The sequence below is a fragment of the Ammospiza caudacuta genome, chromosome 10 (genome assembly GCF_027887145.1).
Source record: "Ammospiza caudacuta isolate bAmmCau1 chromosome 10, bAmmCau1.pri, whole genome shotgun sequence".
NCBI lineage: Eukaryota > Metazoa > Chordata > Aves > Passeriformes > Passerellidae > Ammospiza > Ammospiza caudacuta.
In genome coordinates, this window is record NC_080602.1 from 16,674,886 (window position 1) to 16,698,000 (window position 23,115).

General features: G+C 40.0%; 1 protein-coding gene across 1 annotated transcript; it reads left to right on the top strand.

Moving 5' to 3' along the window:
- The first annotated feature begins 4,527 nt into the window (after positions 1–4,527).
- Positions 4,528–23,067, top strand: AP4E1 (adaptor related protein complex 4 subunit epsilon 1). Its single transcript, XM_058811389.1, has 21 exons — positions 4,528–4,713; positions 5,018–5,089; positions 5,947–6,070; positions 6,611–6,684; positions 7,137–7,258; positions 8,034–8,193; positions 8,682–8,848; positions 9,407–9,480; positions 11,543–11,665; positions 11,754–11,863; positions 12,114–12,253; positions 13,502–13,614; positions 13,750–13,868; positions 14,552–14,854; positions 15,405–15,519; positions 15,884–16,019; positions 16,590–16,845; positions 17,544–18,122; positions 19,474–19,658; positions 20,355–20,512; positions 20,946–23,067. The coding sequence occupies exons 1-21, from the start codon at positions 4,552–4,554 to the stop codon at positions 21,104–21,106; spliced, it is 3,453 nt and encodes a 1,150-aa protein (XP_058667372.1). The 5' UTR covers positions 4,528–4,551; the 3' UTR covers positions 21,107–23,067.
- The last annotated feature ends 48 nt before the right edge of the window (positions 23,068–23,115 follow it).

Consider the following 23,115-nt stretch of genomic DNA (forward strand, 5'->3'; position numbering starts at 1 on the left):
CAGAAATGGTCGAGCCCGGCCCCGGCGGCGGCCCCGGGCACGGGGAGGAGCGGGGGACGGGCCGGGCCCGGAGCATGCGCGGGGCCCTCGCTCCGCGGCCCGGGCAGCGGCGGCGGCCGCTCCGGAGCGGCCCTGGCGGCACCCACTGGCTCTGGCGGCACCCGCCGGGCCCCGGCGTCACCCACCGGGCCCTGACGGCACCCACCGGGCCGTGGCAACACGCACCGGGCCCTGACGGCACCCGCCCTGCCCTGGCGGCACCCGCCGGGCCCGGGCAGCACCCTCCGGCCCTCGCGGCACTCACCGGGCCGTGGCGGCACCCACCGGGTCCTGGCGGCACACACCGGGCCCGGGAGGCGGCGTTCACAGCCGGGCTGACGGCGAGCGGAAAGCCGGTCCCGCACAGGCGGCCTGTGAATCACTGCCTGTCATCTGCTGAAAGCCTCTCCACGGGCTGAATTACACTGCAGTGACTCTTCTTACGACAAAGAGAGGACGTGGAGAGTTTAATTATAGCACATCCCGCTCTTTAAAATTTAGGATGTAAAAAAGCACAAATGACAATAAGCATGTAAGCTATTTCTGAGCGTTTTTAATATTAAAATTTAGCCCTTGTAGGTGCAGAACAGCAACAAATCCCCAGGGATCGGAGGAAGACATTTTCAGCAGTTCGCGGCAGAACAAAGGATTGCAGCGCTAGCGCTTTTCAGAACTACAGAAGCTGCTTCCAAAATAAATCACAATGTTCTTTCTTCATAAAAGAGCTCATCATTCTATCGTCACAAATGCACACATTCAGGGAGCAGACAGAAATACTTAAACATTAGAATTGTCAGTTCCTGCTGACTGCTAAAAAAGGCTAAAAACTCTTATTTGAAGAGATGAAAAGGACCAGTGCTTTCACAAATGAAAAGCAGGAACGAAGCTGAACTGTTCATTCCTTTATCAATGGATATGTACACAGTACTATAGCATAAACTGTGAAGAACACACAAAAAAGAACGATCATTAATTTAACCACAAGGACTAAAAAGAACTGCAATTTTTTTTTTCCCTTAGCAGCCACTTTATGTTATAGTCAAGCCTTTGCATATAATTTAGGTAAAATGATGCTCTAGTTTACATCAGATTCACTTCTATAAATTAGTCTTCCACATCCAGAGCAATGAAAATAAATTCCAGAAATGTACTGATAGCCCCAGAATCCTCACTTTTTACCAGTCTTGGTAATTCTTGGAGCTGAGCCATAGTTAGGAATTACAGGATATTTTGGATAAAAACCTTTTAAGCATAGTTGCATGTAAGAAAAAACAGTCTTATTTACACATTCCTTGGTGACCTACAAGGAAAACTATTATAATAAACAGATCTTTCCCTCATTTTAGAAGCACAGAAGACAAGCAGCTTCCACAAGGAAGCATAGAGTAACCTCCTCCCCTGCCATCTTCAGCAGATGGGTATGTACAGCAACAGGAACCTCAAAACTACAGAATAGTGCTGATAAAGAAAAATGAAAATATCAATTCTAATTTCAATGTGGTTTTATATTCCATCCCAGTCTGGAATTAATTCAACAGCTCATTGCCTGTGTAATGTTCTCAATGTAACAAAAGTGTGGACTTTGTCTCCAGGTACCCTTCCTGATGTTTGCTTCCATTCCACTCAAACATTTCTCACAACGCTCCCCGTTTTCTAAACGTGCATCCATTGCTAAGACTCTACGCATTTCTCATTCAGTCAAAAGTACTGAACAATACAGAAGCAGTGAGTATTTTTAACTTGCTGAAAGGAAGGTGCCTGTCAAGCAGTGAGACCAGAAAAGGAGCTCTAATTAGAGACAACAGCATGAAGAAGGTGCAGGTCAAACCCATGCCTGTTTATATGATATATCCACATATGACTTTTGGGGTATAATGATACATCTAATTGTGTTCAAATGTGTTTGTTTTGCAGGATATCCTTCTGTTTATGTGATAAGTGTTTCTGTTTCTGTGAAATCTTTTCTGTATTATTTCCCAGATCCATACGGTTTATTTCCTTGGTGCTAAAGTATCTCCTGTTTTGGCAAGCCTCTCTAACAAGGAATGATGAGAAGGACAGGACAGGGCTGGGACTGATGGTGGAGAGAGAAGAGAATTCAAAGCCTGCCATCCCTAAAGTTTCAGACACAAATCCTTTCCCTGTTCACGGGAACTGCCAGCCACGTGCTGCAGCTGTGGGCACAGAGCTCACTGGCACTGCCCCCTCTGCTTTGGCACACTGGTCCCCCTGATCCTTGGTGGTGCCCTGGTGAGCCTGTGAGACATGTAACAGATAATACACAGTCTCTAGTAATTATGACAAAGTAGGTTTAATCCCCACAGAACAATGCCTGGGTAAGAGTGCTGTATTTGTTTCCCATTACACCTCTTTCATTTGGCATCATTTACATCATCTACTACTACACATTCCTTGCCCAGTGCAGAGACAACATGGTGAAGAGCACAAGCTCTTCTATTTTGGGTTCTATTTTGGCTCATACACAATCAACCCATTTTCTATTCTGGAACTCTTTATTTCCAGCGATGTGAAATGAGCCAGAAAGAACACCACTTGCCTATCAGATGCCAAGGAGAACTCAGAGGAATGGCAATTAGAGTGTTTCTTGATATGGTGAGAGCAGTTGTTATGAAGCGAAGAGAAATAACTGAAATGCAGCCTTTCAGTGTTACATCTGCAGTTGTTTTATAACCACACTTCAAAGTTTTTCCTCTAACTGATGAAAAAAGAAGGCAGATGAAAGCAGGAAGAAGGCACAACAAGCCACCTTGCCAAGTTTATGCCTAGATGGTAGACATTCCTTACTTTTGTGGATTTGCTTTCTCTACTTCATCTCGTATAATGCAAATTATACACTAAATAACACAGTGCTTAAAAGGAAAAAAAGTGTGGGAACAATTACTGGCGATCTTTATGCAAGGCATTAGGTGTATCTATAATCATCTGAATGTAAGTCATGTATTTTGCACATATGTGTGCACTATGAATAGTCCTCTTGATTTCAATGCAATCATCAACAATTAACCTTGCACATGCCTGAGGGTTTGTGCTCTACAAATCATTTTACACACAGCATTTATACACCACCTAAGGCAAAGAGAAGGATTTAAGACTCTAGAACCATGAAAAATAATAATAATAAAAAAGTCAAAGCTATTGCGTTTTCAGCATTTATTCAAGTTCCATCAACTTTACCAGCAGCATTTCCTATGCTCATTAAATGTACATTTTTGGTCTGCAAAGCTTACAAGTTTTTCATGCTTCTGCAATGTAATGTGATGTTTTTACATGAGCAGTTCTTAACTGAAATATTCTTAACCAACTCATTTTGTAAAGCGAACTTTAAAAACTACCAGTCCATATCTTTCATATTAGCTTCAAGGAAATGCCCGCTTTTAATACCTTTAAAAATAGTGATCCCAGTTTGTTCCTGTTGGGCTTTTCTCTTTTTCCGATAATAATTTATAGCTTTGAAATTCAGCATGATTTTCTGTCTAGATGTATGTACGAGAGAGGGATACCTTTTCATTGGAAACACAGAGCTTGGAAAACATTGTGTCAGTTTCTTCCCCACCCTTTCTAGAAAAAGAACCCCCAAAACTACCTTTGAACTGAAATACAAGTTCCCTAGTAAAAACCTTCCCAAGAGGACAAAATGCTACCGGGGTTATGGGTATCACCTCAGATCAGCCCTCTGGAAGCCTCTCAGCATTACAGACCTCCTGATGTTCTCACCCACTCTTTAAGAATAATTTTTTTTCATAATTGGGAGGTTTAGCTTGGACATTTGGACGAATTTCTTCACAGAAAGGGTGATCAGATATTGGAATGTGCTGTCCGGGGAGGTGGTGAAGTCACCATCTCTGGAAGGGTTTAAGGAAAATTAGATGCAGCGCTCAGTGCCACGCTCTAGGTGACATGGTGGTGTTTGGTGGACTCAGTGGTCTCTATTCACCGAACCGATCCTGCGATAAGCTGGAGTCAGAACCGAACAGGTTCTGTGATAAACTGGGGTTAGAACAGAACAGATCCTGCGATAAGCCGAGGTCAGAACCGAACAGATCCTGTGATAAGCCAAGGTTTGAACTGAACGGATCCTGTGATAAGCCAAGGTTTGAACTGAACCGATTATGTGACAAACTGGGGTCAGAACCGAACCGATCCTGTGATAAGCTGCCACACGCCGCTCATTGGAACCGGCTGAAGTGTTTGCTCCGCGCTGCTGACGCCGGGAGCCCGGCGGGCAGACCGGCGCTCGGGCCCCCTCCTCCCTCAGGGCAGCGCCGGAAGCAAAGGCTCCGTGCCCGCCGCAGCCGCCGGGGCTGCCCCGCTCCGATCGCGGGGCTCCAGCTCCACCTCCCGGCCCAGCCGGGCGGCGGGCGGGGCCCGGGGAGCGGCTCCTCCTCTCCCGGCCCCACCGCCCCTCCTCTCCCGGCTGGCACCGCCTCCCGCCCCGCACCGCCCCGGAAGGGGCCGCCCGGGCCCGGCTCTTCCGGGGGCGGCGGGTCCGGCATGAGCGACGTTGTGGAGCGGACGCTGAGCGCCCTGCCCGGGCTGCTGGGGCAGCACGATCCGGGTGCCGGCCCGGGCGGTGCCGGCGGCCCCGGCAGGGTATCGGCCTCCTCCCGGCTCGGCAGCCTCATCCGGAGCATCACGGCGCTCACCTCCAAGCACGTACGGGCTGCGGGGCCGGGCTCCTCTCCCTTCCCGCCCCGGGGGAGCCGCCGCGGGGCTGGGCTGGGGGCCCCGGGCGCGGCGTCTCCCCTCAGCCACGATAAAACCCCGATAAACTCCCCGTGTGTGTGGGTGGCCGCGTTCTGCTGCTCTGGGCCCGGGCTGGGCGAGCACGGCCGCGGTGCTGGAGGCGAGCGGCCCCCTGAGTGTGGGGCAGCGCTGAGTGACCCTGTCTCCTCTGGTTCTTCTTTCACGTTTTGCCTGTGAAAACTATGCGAGGTTAAAACAAGTTTAATTTTTCTAGGAAGAAGAAAAATTAATCCAGCAGGAACTAACCAGTTTGAAAGCAACAGTTTCAGCCCCCAGCACAACACTTGTAAGTTCTGTTAGTGGCTGCAGGCTTTGGAACAGCAACACCGAAGGTGAAGGATAGAGTGTTCTCAGTCTTTATCACAGCTGGATGTGCAGGTTATCTGCATTATAGATATTTAATCATCAGCATTAAAAAGTACCAATACGTATTTTTTTGCAGCATGGTTAAAATAGTGAGAACACTGATTTTGATGGATGTAAATAAGCAGTAACGATATGAACCTACTATCATTCTGTAGTTTCTGAAGTATTGCAGACAGCAAAGCTAGGTGATGAGCTGCTTCCATCAAATAATGCTCTTTGCAGGCTAACATTGTTCTTACAATTAGTTTGTGCTTTTTAAGAAGCTGTGCTTTGTTGTATACGCTATTGTCATGTCTGAGTTTCAGGAGATGATGTATTCTGCTTTGAATTAGTTAATACATACGTCCATCCCATGAGTGAGGATTTTTGAAGGGAAAATGAAATTTTATCTTGCATCTAGTGAAGATACCATCCTACGTCAGGGTAGTAATTGGTAAAAAGTAATAGTCATAATGCTTCAGATAATCATAATGCTTCACATAATTAATATTTTTTATGTTGGCATAATTAATCTGCTGTTGATCACATGCATACTAATCAAAATAAGAACCTTTTTAGGGGTAGAATAGGAGGAGTTCTGCCTTTTTAGCAGAAATTTAACACTGCTTTGCAGAAGAAGTTCATGGCAAAGAAAAAATTATGAATACTGAGATTTTAGAAAATGCGTAAATTCACTTGTTTCTGTGAGATAAAGTTCTCTGTTTCAGTAGAGCAGTGAAGAAGAGCATAAAACATGTTGGACTTAAAATTTTCAGTAAGTTGTTTCTGGTATTTCAGAGGCTGATGAAAGAATGCATGGTGAGACTCATCTATTGTGAAATGCTGGGCTACGAGTCTTCCTTTGGATACATCCACGCAATCAAACTTGCCCAGCAAGGGAACCTTCTGGAGAAGAGAGTTGGTATGTGCATGGAGCTGTAGCCTTTATAATGTTCTCAAACCCCCAGTTTTAAAGTTTTTCAGGATACGTAATTCATGTCAAATACAACCTACTTAAAATGTTCCTCATTTTCTTGGTCTTGTTTCGTGGTCTGTTACTTTTTGGAATTATCGAAATCCTTGGCTTGTGAGGTGCTCTGTGTGTGCTTGCAGCACCGAAGGCAGGGAAATGAATTTATTTTGAATCATCAGTTCCTTCATTGTTTTGAATTGTGACACCAGTAAATAAATAATTTAAGAGAATATTTGTTAAGCACATCAAGCAGAAAATGAATTTCTGTCAGGATCTGGTATCTTTTCCAAGTAGTAGTGCAAAATTAGGTAAGGATGGTTCTGTCAGACAGATATTTAAAATAGGAGCAACTGTTATCGAGCGGGGATTTTTTTGTTGGGTTTTTGTAACTGTTTAAGTTAACTCTTCTTGTGTTACAAACAGTCTTAAAGTTTCTGTCATAAAGTTGCTTATTGCTTGAAAATAGTAATCAAGTCTGTTTTCTTTTAGGTTACTTGGCAGTTTCTCTATTTCTACATGAAAATCACGAACTGCTGCTTCTACTTGTGAACACAGTTGTGAAGGTATAGTGGGGTTTTGTAAAACAAAGAAAAAGGAAAATCTTACAGGCACAGGAGAGGCCATGTGCCAGATGAGCCAGTGGGGAAGAACACCTAGTTGAACAGAGAGCTTTGGCTGTAGCTTGGTGGGAGGGGCTGTGGGGTGAAAAACTTGGACCCATTTTTCCCATTTTGTCACACATAAATTGATTAATTTGATTAATCAATTACTTTGTCACAAGCAAAGACAGGCTGAAATAGCTTTCCCTGCCTTTTTAATTTGATCTTGATGTTCTTGCTCTTGAAGCCATATTTTAAAAGTTCTTTGAGAGGAGATATGCCATAAACTTTACTTTATAAATGGCTGTGGGTGGCCTCTCTAGGGGGGTAGTTCCAGCCTTCTTGTGAAAGATTTGAGGCATGTCTGTGCAGAATTTAAAAGTCTAATGAAAAATTGACTGTGTTTTATGTCACAGGACTTGCAGAGCACTAACCTGGTGGAGGTGTGCATGGCATTAACTGTTGTCAGCCAGATCTTTCCACGGGAGATGATTCCAGCTGTCCTGCCCCTAATAGAAGACAAGCTTCAGCATTCTAAGTAGGTGTTCATTACAGAATTTCAAATGGCCTTGTACAGCTGAATAACTTAATTTTGTAAGTAGTTTTAGTATAGTGTTTCTTCTCTCAGCTGGTCTTTTTGAGTCATCACCTTTAGAAATAAATGCTCGCCTTGTGTTTTCTCTTGGATTCTTGTCTCATTTATTTACAGCTTGACTGAGTATTGAATGGATAGCAAATTTTTTCATGGCCAGTGTGGATAGGTAAATGTAATTGAATTTATTTGCTGGAGTCCTTTTAACCAATATGCATGAAGAAGTGTTTGTTGAGTAGGTGGGGAAACACATCCAGATCCTTGAACTTCACTGACACTTTTTTCATAAAGCTCTTTAGAGAAACTAATAAAAGTGTATCTGTGGTTACCCTTAATTTGTTTGAATTATAGTTTACTATATCCCATAAAGGGAGGAAAATAATGTAATTATTGATTTGAGAGGGAATTGCAGAATGAATTAATTCAGTAATTTCTAGACATGTATTTTTTGGAGCTGCATGTATGACCACAGCCGATGAGTCATGGCCTATTTCATTGTTTATTTGGTGGACATTGTTTTAAATCATTAATCTGACATCCATCCTTACTAGGCTTTAAAGCTGGCTTTGTCACTTCCTTGCTTAGGTGGTATTTGCAAAGTCATTTGTTGCCAACATGTAAAACAGGGGTTCTCATCTCTACAAATCATGATCTGGGGTCTGGCAAGTTTTTTTGTAAAGTCAGGTACTTAAAGTTTTGTTAAATGTAAATCTCATTTCAGGGAAATTATCCGAAGAAAAGCTGTTCAAGCTTTATACAAATTCTATCTCATTGCTCCTAATCAAGTTCAGCACATCCATGATAAGTTCAGGAAGGCTTTGTGTGACAGGGATGCTGGAGTCATGGCTGCTTCTTTGCATATTTATCTGCAAATGATTAAGGTAGGCAAAGAATTAGAAGCACAACTGAATTTGGGAGATATTTTTGTGTTTTTTATTTTAAATACACAGTGTGCTCTACAAAGATGTTGCAGAAAAAATTCACTTGTAGCAGTTAGAAAAGTTAATTTATGTAGTCATGTGTTACATTTGTTTCTGCCAATCCTCCATTTAACTGGGCAAATCCACTTCTTCAGGGTCTGAATGCTCAGCATTGCTGGGTCCTTAGCTAGGGGATCTAAGTCCTACAGTGGGTTAAAGGGAAATTTCCTTGTAAATGTGTCACACCTGCTCCCTGTGCAAATGTGTGAGAAAAGAGCATAGGCTTAAAGGGAAGAGCATATGGGTGCTGAGGGTTGAGAGCAGAAGTCTGATTTCAAGAAATGATGCCATCAGTGCAGGTATTTTGATCTTACTCAAGTTGTGGATGATTTTTACTTTTGAGTTGTTGTATTGAAATATTTGAGTTGAATTTAATTTCCATTATGTAGGAAAACTCATCTGGATACAAGGACTTGACTGGGAGTTTTGTGACCATCCTGAAGCAGGTGGTGGGAGGAAAACTCTCTGCTGATTTCAACTACCACAGTGTGCCAGCACCATGGTTACAAATTCAGCTTTTAAGAATTTTGGGGCTGTTGGGAAAAGATGATCCAAGGTAACCAGATTTTTCTCTGTAAGTAATAATTTGAGATAAAGTAATAGCCTGCACCTCATAGGCTGTAAGAGGCTTTCAGTGTCAAAATTCTTGCACATTTGTTTTTAACCAAGAATTAATTTCTGCAGAAGTAGTTTCTTAGCTTCTGGACTGTCTAAATTATTGTTGTGGAATATGATTAAAATGTAATTTTACTGAGACTTCTATTACAATGTTACCAAATAACAGTGAAGAGCTGGAGTAAAACTGTTTTAAAAAAGTGCTGCCATTTTGTGAGGACCTGGTTGTCCGTGATCCTTTTTCTGTTGACCTGTTTATTTATGCAAGCAGCAAGGGAAGTGTTTTTATTCTTATAATATGGTAAATGTTTCTTTTAAAAGCTTCAAGCATCCTGTTAAATGCCATTTAGGATCATGTTATAGAGCTCTTCTGTGTTATAGCAAATTTGTGAATATGAATAATGTGTTACAGGTTTCAATAATAGCTCTGAACTGTTTGGCAAAATAAGACTACCTGCTTATTAGTGGTGCAATTAATTGTAAATATTTTCTTAAATAGGACAAGTGAATTGATGTATGATGTTCTAGATGAATCTTTAAGAAGAGCAGAGATTAATCATAATATTACATATGGTGGGTAAGGTTATTTTATGTAATTATCAATATTTGGAAAGATAGAAAATGAGTAGTAGATTATGCTAAAATACTTACACAGTAGTTTTGAAAAATCTAATTATAGTCTTAACATTAATTGTATTCTCAAGTGTCCAACTAGTAAATAGTAGCACAAGTGATGCATTGCTGTACAACATTAATTTTTTATCATTAAAGTAAAACACATCTATATACAGGGAATTCTGTTTAGCTCAAAAGCCTTTATCCTGTGTTTGCATTGACCCTGCCCTTAATTATAGAGTCAGCTGCTTCATGGAAGCTTTTAGTGGACATTGCTTAAGTTGAAATAAGCAATAAAAGAAAATCCTGCTGATACATCTCTGTGTGGTAGAAATGTTTTGATTTATCTTTACTGCCCTGAGAAAGGCAATACTGTGCAGGGACAGTGTCAGTTCTTTACAGCTGTGTAGGGTGTCCCCTCTGGGCACAGTTAATAAACATTACACCCCCAGAGTTCAGTGACTGTGCTGCCTGTGGAAGGATGTCTTTGGCACGTGTCTCAATTGAAAATTTCTAAAATGTAGCTGAAGGTTCATTTTGGTAGAAGTTCTTTGTCTTCTCCGTAGAGAAAGCTGGTTTTGTTGCTACTACAAAGCACAAGGAATAGTTGCACTGGTAACTTTTTTCCTACTAAAAAGTTGAGCAATTTATTCGTCTATTTTCTTTGTCTTCTCCTTCCCAGGTCTGAATACCTCCCCAAAATCCCAGTTCTGATGCTCTGGAACCCTGATTAAAAGCTGTTTTACTAGTTAAAAAACCCTACCACCACATTTTTTAATTGTTAAACAAAGCCCTGCAGATGTGCTCAAGTCCCTGTGCTAATAGAATGGAAAGAAAATTGACACTTTGTTGAAACAATAGTGAGGAGTGAAACAGAAAAGGAACATGGCTCAAAGCTGTAGATGTCTAACACCTACATCATACATATGTTGTAAAGCATTGTGTAAGCCTCACTTGCATAAAAAGGGAGGCTTTGGGGAAGTATTCTCTTTTAGTAAATAATAAATGAGGGAGCATCTGTCAGATGTTTAGAGTATTCAGCTGATTGCTTCTGTTCTTTTAGGCAAGAGCATACAAGTTATTAGGAGAAATGTTGACTTTAAATACAAACTATTTGCACTTCCCAAGAGTTAAACATTAAATTTGTTTTGAGCACTTAAGGGGGCAAAGTGGGCAGTTCATTATAATTTGTACAATGACATAGTAGTTTTTGTTTATCTATGGCAAGCATTTTATACAACTGTAGTTGATAATCCCAGACAAAAGAAAAATGTAATTCTGAGTGATTGCTCTTTCTTATAGAGTCATTGGTTATGGCAGGTTTCTTACAGGCAGTTTTGTTGTGTGCTAGTCTTTCTGAGATGTAGTCTGTAATGGCTAAGGGAGAGGGGGCTGTCTGTTGGACAGTTCAGTTAGTCACTGACTTACAAGAACAACATCATTTTAAGCTCTAATTAACTTGGGATATTAACTTGGTCTGTATCATTGCCCAAATTGTTGCCATGAAGGAGTAACTAGTTTTTGTGTATTGTTCAGTTTATTTCTAGATTTTTCTCAAACAACTGTACAAAGCTGTTGGTTTTATTTTCTGGTTTTGTTTGTTTTGATTTTTCATTGGTTCTTTTCTTTCAAGAATGTTCTTGGGATGATTTTGGCTGTTGGTAGTAGCTAAGAAATTATATGAGTTACCAAAAATAATTTGTCTCAAATCCTTTATAGTTGCTTGTTGGCTTTCTGAAGACTGTCCCAGTCCAGTGCCTTGAGCAGTAGGAGACTTCAAGGTTGGAAGAACTTTAAGGACAGAAAGTTGTTTGCAGGGGCTAATTAAAACATGTATGTACTAAAGGAGATAGACTTTTACCTGCTTTTCCTTATGTCAGATGGTACTCCCTGCTTAGATTCAGTGGGAGTGGGATAGCACTGCCAGTCCTTGAGGAACACTGAGCTCATTTGTTTGTTAAAAATTTTGGATTATAGAAGTATTCAATACACATTAATTATGTGTCTTCTCCTCCTGCAGCCATCCTGTTTGAATGTGTCCAAACAATTTACACCATTCATCCCAAATCAGAATTACTTGAAAAGGCTGCCAAGTGCATTGGAAAATTTGTTTTGTCACCCAAAATTAATTTGAAATACTTAGGTAAGGATGCCTGATTTCATTATGCTGTCTTTAATTTGGCCATAGTCGTAGCATTGCCTTACATCACTTGCAATCACTTTCATTCCAGGGTTAAAGGCTCTGACCTATGTTATCCAGCAGGATCCAAACCTGGCACTTCAGCACCAGATGACAATCATTGAATGTCTGGACCATCCAGATCCCATTATTAAAAGGGAGGTCAGTTGCATTTCTAAATGTCAAAAATTTAGGTAATTGTTAAGGTGGGGGATAAGTTTTGTAAAATGAGCAATGTAAAAATGTTATGTTTCCATAATTGTGAGAGAACAGTTAAAAACACAGTTAATGTGAAAGCTGTCTAGAGAAGCAGTGTATCTCATTTAAGAATAGTTGCTCAATCTGGTGTACTAAAGCTGCTTCTTTTTTTGAGTCCTCAGAACCAATTATTTCTTTGTGCTTTCTCTTTCAGACTTTAGAGCTTCTCTACAGGATTACAAATGGGCAGAATGTAATTGTCATAGTCCAGAAGATGCTTGATTACTTAAAAGAAAGCCAAGAAGAATATGCCATCATCAGCTTAGTTGGCAAAATAGCAGAACTAGCTGAGAAATATCCTTTTATTTTTCTGAACTAGCTGAGAAATATCCTTTTATTTTTCTGAAACTTTGAAGTCAGAGCTGAGGCACCTGTAGCACTGATACCTATCAAAGCATCTTTCCTGATCTTGTGAAGTAGGAAGTGTTAGAGCTGTGCTTCCCATCCTTTCAAATGCAAAAGAAAGCACATACAATAATGACTACAGTGTTTCTTGTGTTTCACTGAGAGAAACTAATTGCACACAAATTTTGGCTTTGGAGTTTAACGTTAAAACCTTGTGTTTTAAATTCAAACTTTGAAGCCTTATACCACAGCATAGAGAGAGATGTCTCAGTGCTACTTGAAGTGCTGTTCTGTAATTGTGGGACTGATCTTCCCTGATAGAACTCTTCATTGGTGTAAGGATTTTAAGAACAGCACACTTTGATAGAAATGAAGAAAAGATTTTTTTTAAAAATGCCATAAAAGATGAAAGTAATGATTAGGGATTTGGTTTATTATGTGCATTACTGTTAGATCTGCCACTGCCTGATTTCTGTGTGTGATTTTGTCTGATATCTTGAGTTGTAAACTTTTAATAACAGAGAGCTGCCTTATCATCCTGTTTGTGCAGTGCCTGGCATAGAGTACTGTACTAAAAAAAGCTGTTGTCCTGCAGTATGCAAAAACAAATGCAATAACTCTGAAATTTCTGTGCTGTTTAAAATTTCCGTTTATTAACAGTGTGTTTTCAGGACTTGCCTGACACAAGGCAAAAGCCAGCATTCAAAGTTAGCAAAAGCTGATCAAAAGTTAAATATATTAAAAAAAAAACAGCAAGGATTTATGTGGAGTGCTTCAAAATGTTTTTGTAAAGTTGGTAAATCAACAGCACTGCTGAAAAAGACTGTTTCTTATCATTGATCAAGTGATGCTGGATAAACAAAAGATTGGAAGCCTAGCACAGGACAAATGTGAACTTAAAATAGAGTAGGACAAATGTGAACATATTGTTCCTAATGTGTGTGAGGCCTGCATGAACTCAACTTTTTCAACAGAGTAACTTCAGGCTTTTCTAGCTGGTCACCAGTTTTCATGACATTTACAGGAAACACTTCCTAAAAGATCCAGGAATATTTCCTCTTTAGTTAGATGAAGCTGATATTTGCCCATCAGATCTCCAACTTACTGGGAAGATCACAATGGGCGTTCCTGTGGAAATATACTAAAATAGAGAGAAAAAGTTATGCCTTAGCATTTCATTCCTTAACATCTGGACACATATGCCCCTAACAATGAGTGGTTCATCCAGACAATGAATGCTGTGTTCTCAGTTGGAGGTGATGTTATACATTCTGATATCCCAAACAACTTCCTGAGGCTGTTGGCTGAAGGTAACACCCTACATGCTCTAAAGAATTAGACATGTTCCTTAATAATCTGGGTTTGTTTTCTTTTCTTAAAATGTACTTTGAAATATTTGGTAGGATATGTTATTTGTGTTTCACAGAAACTGTGCTGTTTTCTAGGATTTGATGATGAAAAAGAAGATCATCAGCTCCGGGTGTATGCAGTACAGTCTTACTTGGCATTACTTGAGGAGGAAGATAAATTGTATCCACAGAAATTCCTTCAAGTTATGAGCTGGGTAAGTTAGACACAGGTCAGAATTCCAAACACAGATTTGAGGAAACTTTCAAAGGTGATAATGTTTTTAATAAATATTTATTAAACTTTAATTTTCAGTCACTTTTACTTGAAGTCAAGCTAACATGCTGAAATCTATTTTAGTGACCTCTTTGGTGGATGAGGACTATTAATTTGTGGTTTGTGGAAAAGCTGATTTGCTCCCTTTTATGCAGGGATGGCTTAGCAGCCACCTGAATCTGACTGCACACCATGGAGCCTTTCTGTCTCCATCCAAATTAGCCAGATGTGGTTGTGAAATGCTCTTGTAGCCCTGCAAATGGCTGGCCAGGTGCTGTGCTGGTGTTGTCTGATACTGGGGAAGCTTGAGCTCCCACCCAAGGGAGAGGCTTCAGTTTGAGGAGGTGGTGATTTGTCAAGGCCTGGTTATGTTTAGCTTTCTTTTCAAGACAATTTTTTGATTTTTAAAAAGCCAGATGTTGGAGTCTGTTGAGGTGAACACAAAGGTCACTTCAACCCTTTGACATATAAAACGCAACATGGTAAAGAAATAACTTGGAACATGCTTAAACAATAGTTTCTTGAATGTGAAGTGGATTTATTGTGTTATTTTTAATACCATATTCCAATCTCAAAACTGAGAGCACTGCTCTAAATGCATATTTGTCTGTTCTTTGTGAATAGGTGTTGGGAGAATATTTCAGTCTTGTTACAGATGTTGATCCAGAAGTTATTTTGACAAAGCTGCACAGCCTGCTGAAGAAGACTTTTGTTACTTCTGAAACTAAAGCGTGGATAATGGCTGCAGTCACCAAGATAGCATCACACACTTTGTGCTCAAAAACAGTGGATGAAATAATCCAAGAACTCAGCAGCTCTCTGGATACATGCCTGAGGCAATATGCCTTTGAACTGAAGCATCTGTGTGAAGACAAAGCACTGATGAAGACCTTGCTTCCATTTGATGCTAGTTGCAGTGACCTGGTGGTAAGACACATTCCAGGTTCTTTTTCATGAACCATCCATGGGGATGAATATTTTGGTGAAAAGGTGTTTCCAAAATGAATGATATTTGCAGTTCTCACTGGATGCAAGTCTGCTTAAAGTGAGTTTTCAGAAACTTCTTCAGGCATATGGGATGAATCAAAGTGTTCTATACTGAAAGATAAAGAGCCATGGTGTTTTAGTTAAGTAAGCTGGAGTAGCTTTTAGCAAAATTATCATTTCATACACTGGTTTATTTTTAGTTGCCTTTTGTTTTTTTCAAAGATGAGGTAGGCCTGCTTTAGTGATACAGTACTGCTTTTGAATTCAAAGAGTTTGCTTCCTATTTAAAATCCACTGATTTTGACCATGAAATTTCCACAGTAAATGATGGAAAAGATTCTGTCTATATAGCATCTTAACTGGTAGGTATGTGACATGTGACTTGAAGATCCTGATTTGCTGATAAGACACCATACACCTATCTGGTGACATCTGCCTCACATAGAGCAAATGCTTTCATTGTCTTTTCATTCCTTTAAATTCTGTGTAGGTAGATGCTTCCTTATCTTTTCTGGATGGGTTTGTGGCTGAGGGACTTGCTCATGGTGCAGCACCATATAAACCTCATCACCAGAGACAAGAGGAGAAACTTTCTCAGGAAAAAGGTGACAGTTCACTGCATTTATTTAATACTGTGAAATTACCTGAGAAGTATTAACAGTTAAAGTGTACAGTTAATTTATCTTCTTAAAATAATAGCATCTCAATGCAGCTCTTGTCTGTAGACAAGAGCTAAGTTCAACTTAGATTTTAGTTCCCCCTTTGTCTAGCTGATGTATATAGATTGTTGTTCTGTAGGTGAGAAAGTCTTACTGTAATCCTTGCTGTTCTAGAGGATTTGAAATTTGTGGGATTATTAAAATGAAAGCCTGAGAAGTCCAGCAGTACAGGGATATATATTTTCAGAAAATAGACCTAATTCTTACTTTTTTATGCCTCTTAGTAATTTTAAAATTGTCTGTCTTGCAGCTCTGAATTTTGAACCTTATGGATTGTCCTTTGCTTCAAGTGTGTCCTCATCTGGTGTCACTGGCAGACAGTCCCCCACTGGTTTATCTTTTGGCTCTGATATATCTGGGAATAGTGCTGAGACGGGGCACAAAGAGTGAGTTAATTTGTGTTTGAAGTGAAGTACATTTAAGCTTCTGTTCTTGTCATTGTCATGGGTCCTTGTTGCTTTATTGCATGGAACTAGAAAGAGTGCAGTTAAACTTGGAAACTTATCACATAAGAAAATCAGTTGTTGGCATCTGCGTAATACGTAGGAAAACAGCTGATGTTTCAGACTCTTCTGCCACTTTCTTCACAGACTGCAGTTGAGTGATGGGTAATGCAGTAAAATTGGGGCAGGATTGCCTGATTATTACATTGTTTGCTATTTTTTCTGCTGTATTTCTTTTTCTAGAGATAAAAGTGAGGCTAAGGTTTGCAGTGTAGGATGCTCCTTTTATTAGTGCACTACACATCATTTCCATATGCATAGTTTCATACAAATTAATAACTTCATTTATACTCAGCTAAACTGGTATGCAGAAAACCTTTCCAGAGTCTTTATATTTTACTCCTCACACTTGTCTATCAAAGCACCAAAGTAGTGAATGGTGTTTGAGTGTTGGCATGTTTTTATGAACATGTTCCTGTGGCTGATCCTGCTTTGTTTTGTTTGCCTTTTTAGGACAAATACTCTGAAACTTGAGGGAGTACGCAAGCTGTGGGGGAAAGAAGGTTACCTTCCAAAGAAAGAAAACAAAACAGGGAAAGAAAATGAGCCACAACCAGTGCCTTGTGGCAGCTTATTAGCAGGGCAGGTGGGGGAAGCTCCTGCACTGCAGCCTGAGCAAGGTGCCAGCCTGTCTGAGGAGGACAAAGAGAAGCAGCAGTTAGCATCAACTTTGTTCATTGGGCTGGGATCAAGTGCTGGTGTCAGCCTGGTGAGTGATTCTTTTGAGATTTAACACTTTAAAATTTACATATGGTCTTATTGAAAATTTTAGATACTTGTATGCAAATGGAGATCAAATTAGTGATAAGACAACCCCATCTCCCCAAGTCATTGCAAAACTATTGAGAATGGCTTTTGCAGTGTGATATTTTATTGAAACCTGAAACAGCTTGATGAAGCAACCTCTGAGGCAGGTCTGATTTGGTAACTGGAACTTTCCTCTGTTTACATGTTGTGCTCCAAGCTGTAGTGGTAGTTTTCCTGAACAACTGTTCCTTGACCCAGCCTTGTAGAGCTGTCACCATTCACTTGGATGTGAGGCTAGAATTTGAAAGCCTATGTCAAGACCATTTTAAATTTATGTATGGTAGTACGCATATTAGCCAGCTCAAATTTTGGAACTTAGCACTGGTTAACCAGATACTACCTTTGCTTAGTCTTTTATTAATAAGAGTTTTTAGTTAGTTAAGAGAATCTTGAGTCATTCTTTCATTATAAGCTAATTTAGTCCTCTGTAAGAGATACAGCAAGCCCCTTGGATCCGTTAAAATGTTTGGAATCTCTTTGTATTTGTCATCTGTTTTGATTCCTTGTTCCTTCCTCCCCTCCTCACTGCATGGTATTAACAGTAACACAGTTGGTTGCTAGGAACTTTTCCACCCATTTTTTTTTCTCTTTCCTTTTCAGATGGGCAAAGCAGACACAGCTACTCAGAAGTTCAAAAGGAAATCAAAGATAACTGAAACTCAGCAGTTGAGTGAGGAGGCATCAGACTTCCAAGCCAGTGCTGCTTCAGATTTTGATCCCTTACTTGATACAGTACCTGTTAATGTGGAAGACTCTGAGGGAAGTCTGCACACAAGGTTAAGAAAAGCCTCCCCTTCTTCTTCAGATACTGTAGAAGACAATTTGGCATTTGAAACACCTCAGTCCCTCAGAAAATCTGTGCTGGATGACAGAATTTCAGCTAACAGGCTGTCACAGTCATCTTTGTTTGCTGATGGCAATATTGAAATTTTTCAGCCTTCTTCAAGTGCTCAATGTGAAAGTGCCAATGAAACACCATTGGTCCCTTCCTTACCAGAAGAACTTGAAGAGCTTCCTCACTCTGAAGTGGTGGGACTTTGTCAGAGTGATGCCTTAGCTCTGCATTTATGTAAGGTGTGGACAGATGACTCTCTGTTGCTCATTGTTTTTGTTTCAAATAAAACCACTTCTGCTCTTCATGCTGTGAACTTAGTGTTTGAAGAAACAGAACACTTCCAGGTAAGAAACTTTGTTTCCATTGTGTTTTAAATTCACTTGGAACTTCTTGCTTTTTGCTTACATTTACCAATGCAATATTTGGTTTAATGTGGTAGCCATGCCTTTTTCCAAAGTTTTTCCTTTAAAACCTGTGGTGCACCTGTTACACATAGCTTTAAAAGGAGTTGAGAGAAATCTCACTATAAACTTAAACTGTCACTGGCTATAAAAGTTAGCCTCTCACTTTTTCAGTTCACCTTGATTTTATTTGCCTCTGTGTAATGAATATTTGTGATTTTTTCATTCTGAATGCGAAAAAAGCCCCAAATGCAAACCTCACTGGTCCTGCTTGGAGTGATATGACTTGAGTTCACCTCACTGTGTAGCTTTCTTTTGTCTGGGTTTGGCTATTGTGCATTCATTTGTATTTACATGATAGGCAAACATGATGCTTTCCTGACACCAATTTGTGTAAGCTTTTTTCAGTGCTTTTTCCAAAGACATCAGTCATAGTTCACTCTCATGCATTTAGTTGAGGGTGCAGAGGAGTTGAGCAGTTAATTTTTTTACATTGGTTACATTAGAGATTTAAATATGATTTGGTAAAGGCATGTTATAGTCATAAATAAAATTTCATTTAAATATTTGGAAGGATATTTAGGAATTGCCAATTGATTGATCTATCCACAGATTTTGCTTAAAAGAAGCACAGAATTATTAAGCAACTCCGCAAGTGATAACTGGATAAAAATAATTAGGTGGATTGGTGCTTTTAGAATTGACTTAATCAAGGAACTGCTAATTGGTTATGGAGTCCCTTTCCATTTCTGACTTGAATCAAACTTGTCTTGGCATTGATGGAGAGTGAGCATCTCTTGTCTAGATTTTTCTAATAATTCACCTAAATTCCCACCCAGACCACCACCATGGATAGAATTTCTGTTACCAGTTTGTTTGGAGAGCCAGGGCCTGCTGAGTAATCTAGAAATCCTCCTTTTTATTAGGGGTGTTTTCTCAACTTCTTGTTTCAGTATATGGCTTGATGTGATGCTGCTTGCTTGTATATTAGTTGATGTTGGGACTGAGCTGCAGAATTCAGATTCCTGGTTGCAGTTCTTTAGGGCTGGGACAAGCCAATTGTCAGAGATCAATTTCACTGGTGCTGTGTATCCCATAGGATGTTTGTGGGTGTTAGTGATTGATTTATCCTTCATGAGGGCTGAGATATGGTGGCTCTGTTCACTTGTCAAATACTCCAAGAAAAATCAGCAGAAATAAGAGCCACTTACACAGTTTTATAGCTGTATCTGAATCACTTGCACAACTTGACAGCAAGACTTACATTCTTTATTCCTTTTATGACATTATATAGATTTTGGAGAGTGCCACGTCCCATTTTCCTGTAATTGAAGCTCAAAGTGTGGAACATTGCCAGAAATGTGTGAGGATGAACAAAGTCTGTACACAGGCAATTCTTCCTGCTTCTGTTAGCTACCAGTCAGAGATGGAAACTTGCCTTGAATTTTCAGTAGCTTTATCATTGATGGACTTCATCAGGTAAATAAAATAAACTGCAGTTTTTAAAAACATTTGTATACAGCTCAGTGTTAGACAAGGGCAGGATGATTTGGGTATTGACTATGAAAATACAAGTCTTCACCTTGAGCAGCTAATTCAAATCTGAAATGGCTGATAAAGATAATAAAGGGTTATTTTACACTTGCAATAAAGGGGTAAAGTTCCAGCAAGTAATACAAATGCAGGGAGAATATTGACTGGAACTGTTTTTGAGGAGGTTAGCAGAACAAAGAACAGAAGGACATGATGCTTTAAAATATGGCAGAATGTAAACATTTCAAGAGGAAACAAGTGGTTTGAGTGCAGAAACCAGAACACTATATGAAAAGGTTGAAACTTTTGCAGAGGAGGAAGAAAGCTCACTCTTTTCATTTTTGAATGCTGCATTTATTTTAGGAGTAGGAAAAAACAAGTGTCCTTTGTCCACCAGACATTTCTTTTGAAGTGAAATTTGGAAATGAATTTTTTTTAAAATTTAGAAATCTAAAGCATGGCATAGAAACGTTTTTAAAACGTGAAGTTGTAAAGAGGAGGGGTTTGATTAGTTCAATACATATTTAATTACTTTGTGCTCTATTGTCCAGCTGCTTCCATGTACAGGGGTTTTTTTGAGCCCAAAGATACTCTGATTTATAAATATTGTTTGGCTAAGAAATGTGGTGAACTTCCTTTTAGGCCAATGGAAATGACTACAGAAGACTTTGGGAAGCTGTGGTTGTCCCTTTCTAATGATGTGAAACAGAACATAAAAATGTCATCTTGCCAAGATTCCCTTTCAGCAGCCCTGGACACACTGCAACAGAAGCTGAAACTCCACAGAGTTGATGTTATAGGTGAGTGAAAGTACACTGTGGGGGTGCTCACAGGATAATTTGTCCCAGGAAGACAAGTGCATGGAAGAGAGAATCTTGCAGGTTAAGGGAGGGAATGTTTGGGAGCACGGTGAGCAAGGGACTGGTGTCCCATGGACTTTGTTTGCCTCACTCAGGGGTCTGTGGGAGGGTGATGTAAAGGTACAAGTGTTCAGCAAACAGTTGATTTTACAAAGGAGAAAACTTGCACCGTGAAGAGTTTTGGGTAGGGCAAAGAGGGAATGAAGCTGTATGACAAATCTGAAGCTGGCATTTTGGCATGATTTGTGGTGATGTGTTCCATGAGTTAGAGGTAAACAGCAGACATGGAGTGTGGCAAATGCATTTTCTGTGAAGTCTGCTACAGCAGTTGTTGCTTGCTAACTGTTACTGCCTTCTTCCTTACCTCTCTCAGGCAATGAGGGAATCCTGGCCTGCCAGCTCCTCCCATCTGTGCCCTGCCTGCTGCACTGCCGTACCCACTCAGGGATGCTGGCCCTGTGGTTCAGGTCCCCTTGTGCTGCTCTTCCAGATGGATTGCTCTATCAGTGTCAGAAGGTGATGGAGGAATCCTGAGAACAATAGTGCCTGCCTTAATCCATTTGGTGTGTGAAAGCAAGTCAAAGATTTATACAGTTGCACAGATAATTACCAAAGCTAAACTAAGATACTGCTTCTTCAAGTATTAAAAGTTTTCTTCCAGCTGGCAATGTCCAAGTGGACTTGTGGGGGAATAATGGTGACCTAAATTACCCCTGCAAAAACATGCTCAGGACTGTACAGTACATTAAAGTATTGTTACCTGTGTAAGTGAAATGTATATTAATTTTGTTGTAAATGACTGAAAGTATTTATTTTTATTACACAGCTTTTATAGATGCCAACACTTATTCTTCATGGCAACTACTTAAATATGATTTTGAAGAAAACATATTTCCATTATGAGGTCAGACTTGATCAGTTATTTAATTTTATTTTGATAATTTTTCTAAAGCTATTTTTAAGCACTGCTGGCAACAAGACCCATATTGGTGGTTATATAAAATAGCTTATGTAGCAGCAAATGCATGGTTTTAAAACAGTTAAAAGATTCTAGGGAGGAAAACACTTCCCATGATCTTTGATGTTTACCATGGAAGGGATAACATCTAAATAGGTTTTTGATAGGAGTCAGGCATGTGAAATTGTTTGGAAGCACCTTGTGGGGGATTATCTAAAGCCCTTCAGGTTAGTTCCTATCTGCAGTTCTTCCTGCCCCAGATTTCAGTCTCATTGCCTTTCCACAGGGGTTTGTGACAGCCACTGAGTATCTGTGCATGTCTAATTCCTCATGGATCAGCTCTGAGATGACTGAGCTGGGGGCACTTGGCTGTGGACATGTTGACTCCTTGATTTTTGTTTAGTGAACATGTTCACTGCTTTCCAGTCCACCCTATAAATTTGATCTGGCCAAAATCCCTGTGCATGAAAATTCACAAGGGGAAAGCTTCCATTTATTTTTACTTGTAATTATTTCTAGCCTGGGTATGACTCATCACAGGTCTGACTTGCAGGGATGTGGCTGTGCTGTGTGTGCATGCCTGGGAACTGCAGCAGGGCATGGGGGATTAAATCACAGCAGCAAATGTGGAAAATGTGTCTGAGCAGATTGTCTCCTGTTCCTGAAGTAACCTCACAATCTTGAAAATCCAGCAATCTGAATTTATTTAGATGCTAAATGAAAAATAGTGCTGGTTAGTATTATTTATAGCTGGTCATGTTTTCTATTTAGGCATCCAAGATTGTACACACAGTTCAGACATGGTGCAAAGGGATTCTGTGGTAGAGTTCTGTACTTTGTGTGTTTAATAGTAACAAAGAACCTCTCACGTGTCAGCATTACTGATTCTCACCTGAGAAGCACTGGCTGTAAAGGAAAACAAAGTATTCTTTGATGTTTTGGTAAACATTCATGAAATTGTTGTAAGAATGTTAATGTGCTGATAGCAATTTTTCTTTTAAGTCGAGCTACTTGTGTTATCACAAGTATAATCATCCAAGCAAATTCCTTTTTTATTGTTGTTTCAGTACCCTCTTACTGAGGAATTTAAAGTGCACTGAACCTGTAAATATATTTAATGTTCTGCATACTTAAATGTTTACTTGGCACTTCAAGACAGTTTATATAAATGAAAACTGATTTATAGTGGAATAATTTCCAGCAGATGATTGCCCTGCTGGTAAATCAGACTTGTGTTATGCAATTGGACTTCTGTGATTATAGGAACTCTGATACAAATATCTGTTTGTGGCCTATGCATTTAAACCATTTCAGCAAGGAGATGTTCAGTGTCCTGGTGTTTAAAGAACTGCAAAGACAACAATGCCTTCTGTTGTTAATTAATGTTCTCTGTAACCTTTCTCACTGTATGAATAGTGTATGTTAAGGTGTCAGTATTCTGATTCTAATTGCTTTATGGTATCATCACTTAAAGGAGTGTGCAGGGAATTGTACCTGTGTCAGTCATTTTTGGATTGCCCAACAAATACTGATCTGAATCTCTCACCATATTTGCATTTCTTGCAGTTTAATAAAATTCAGTTTT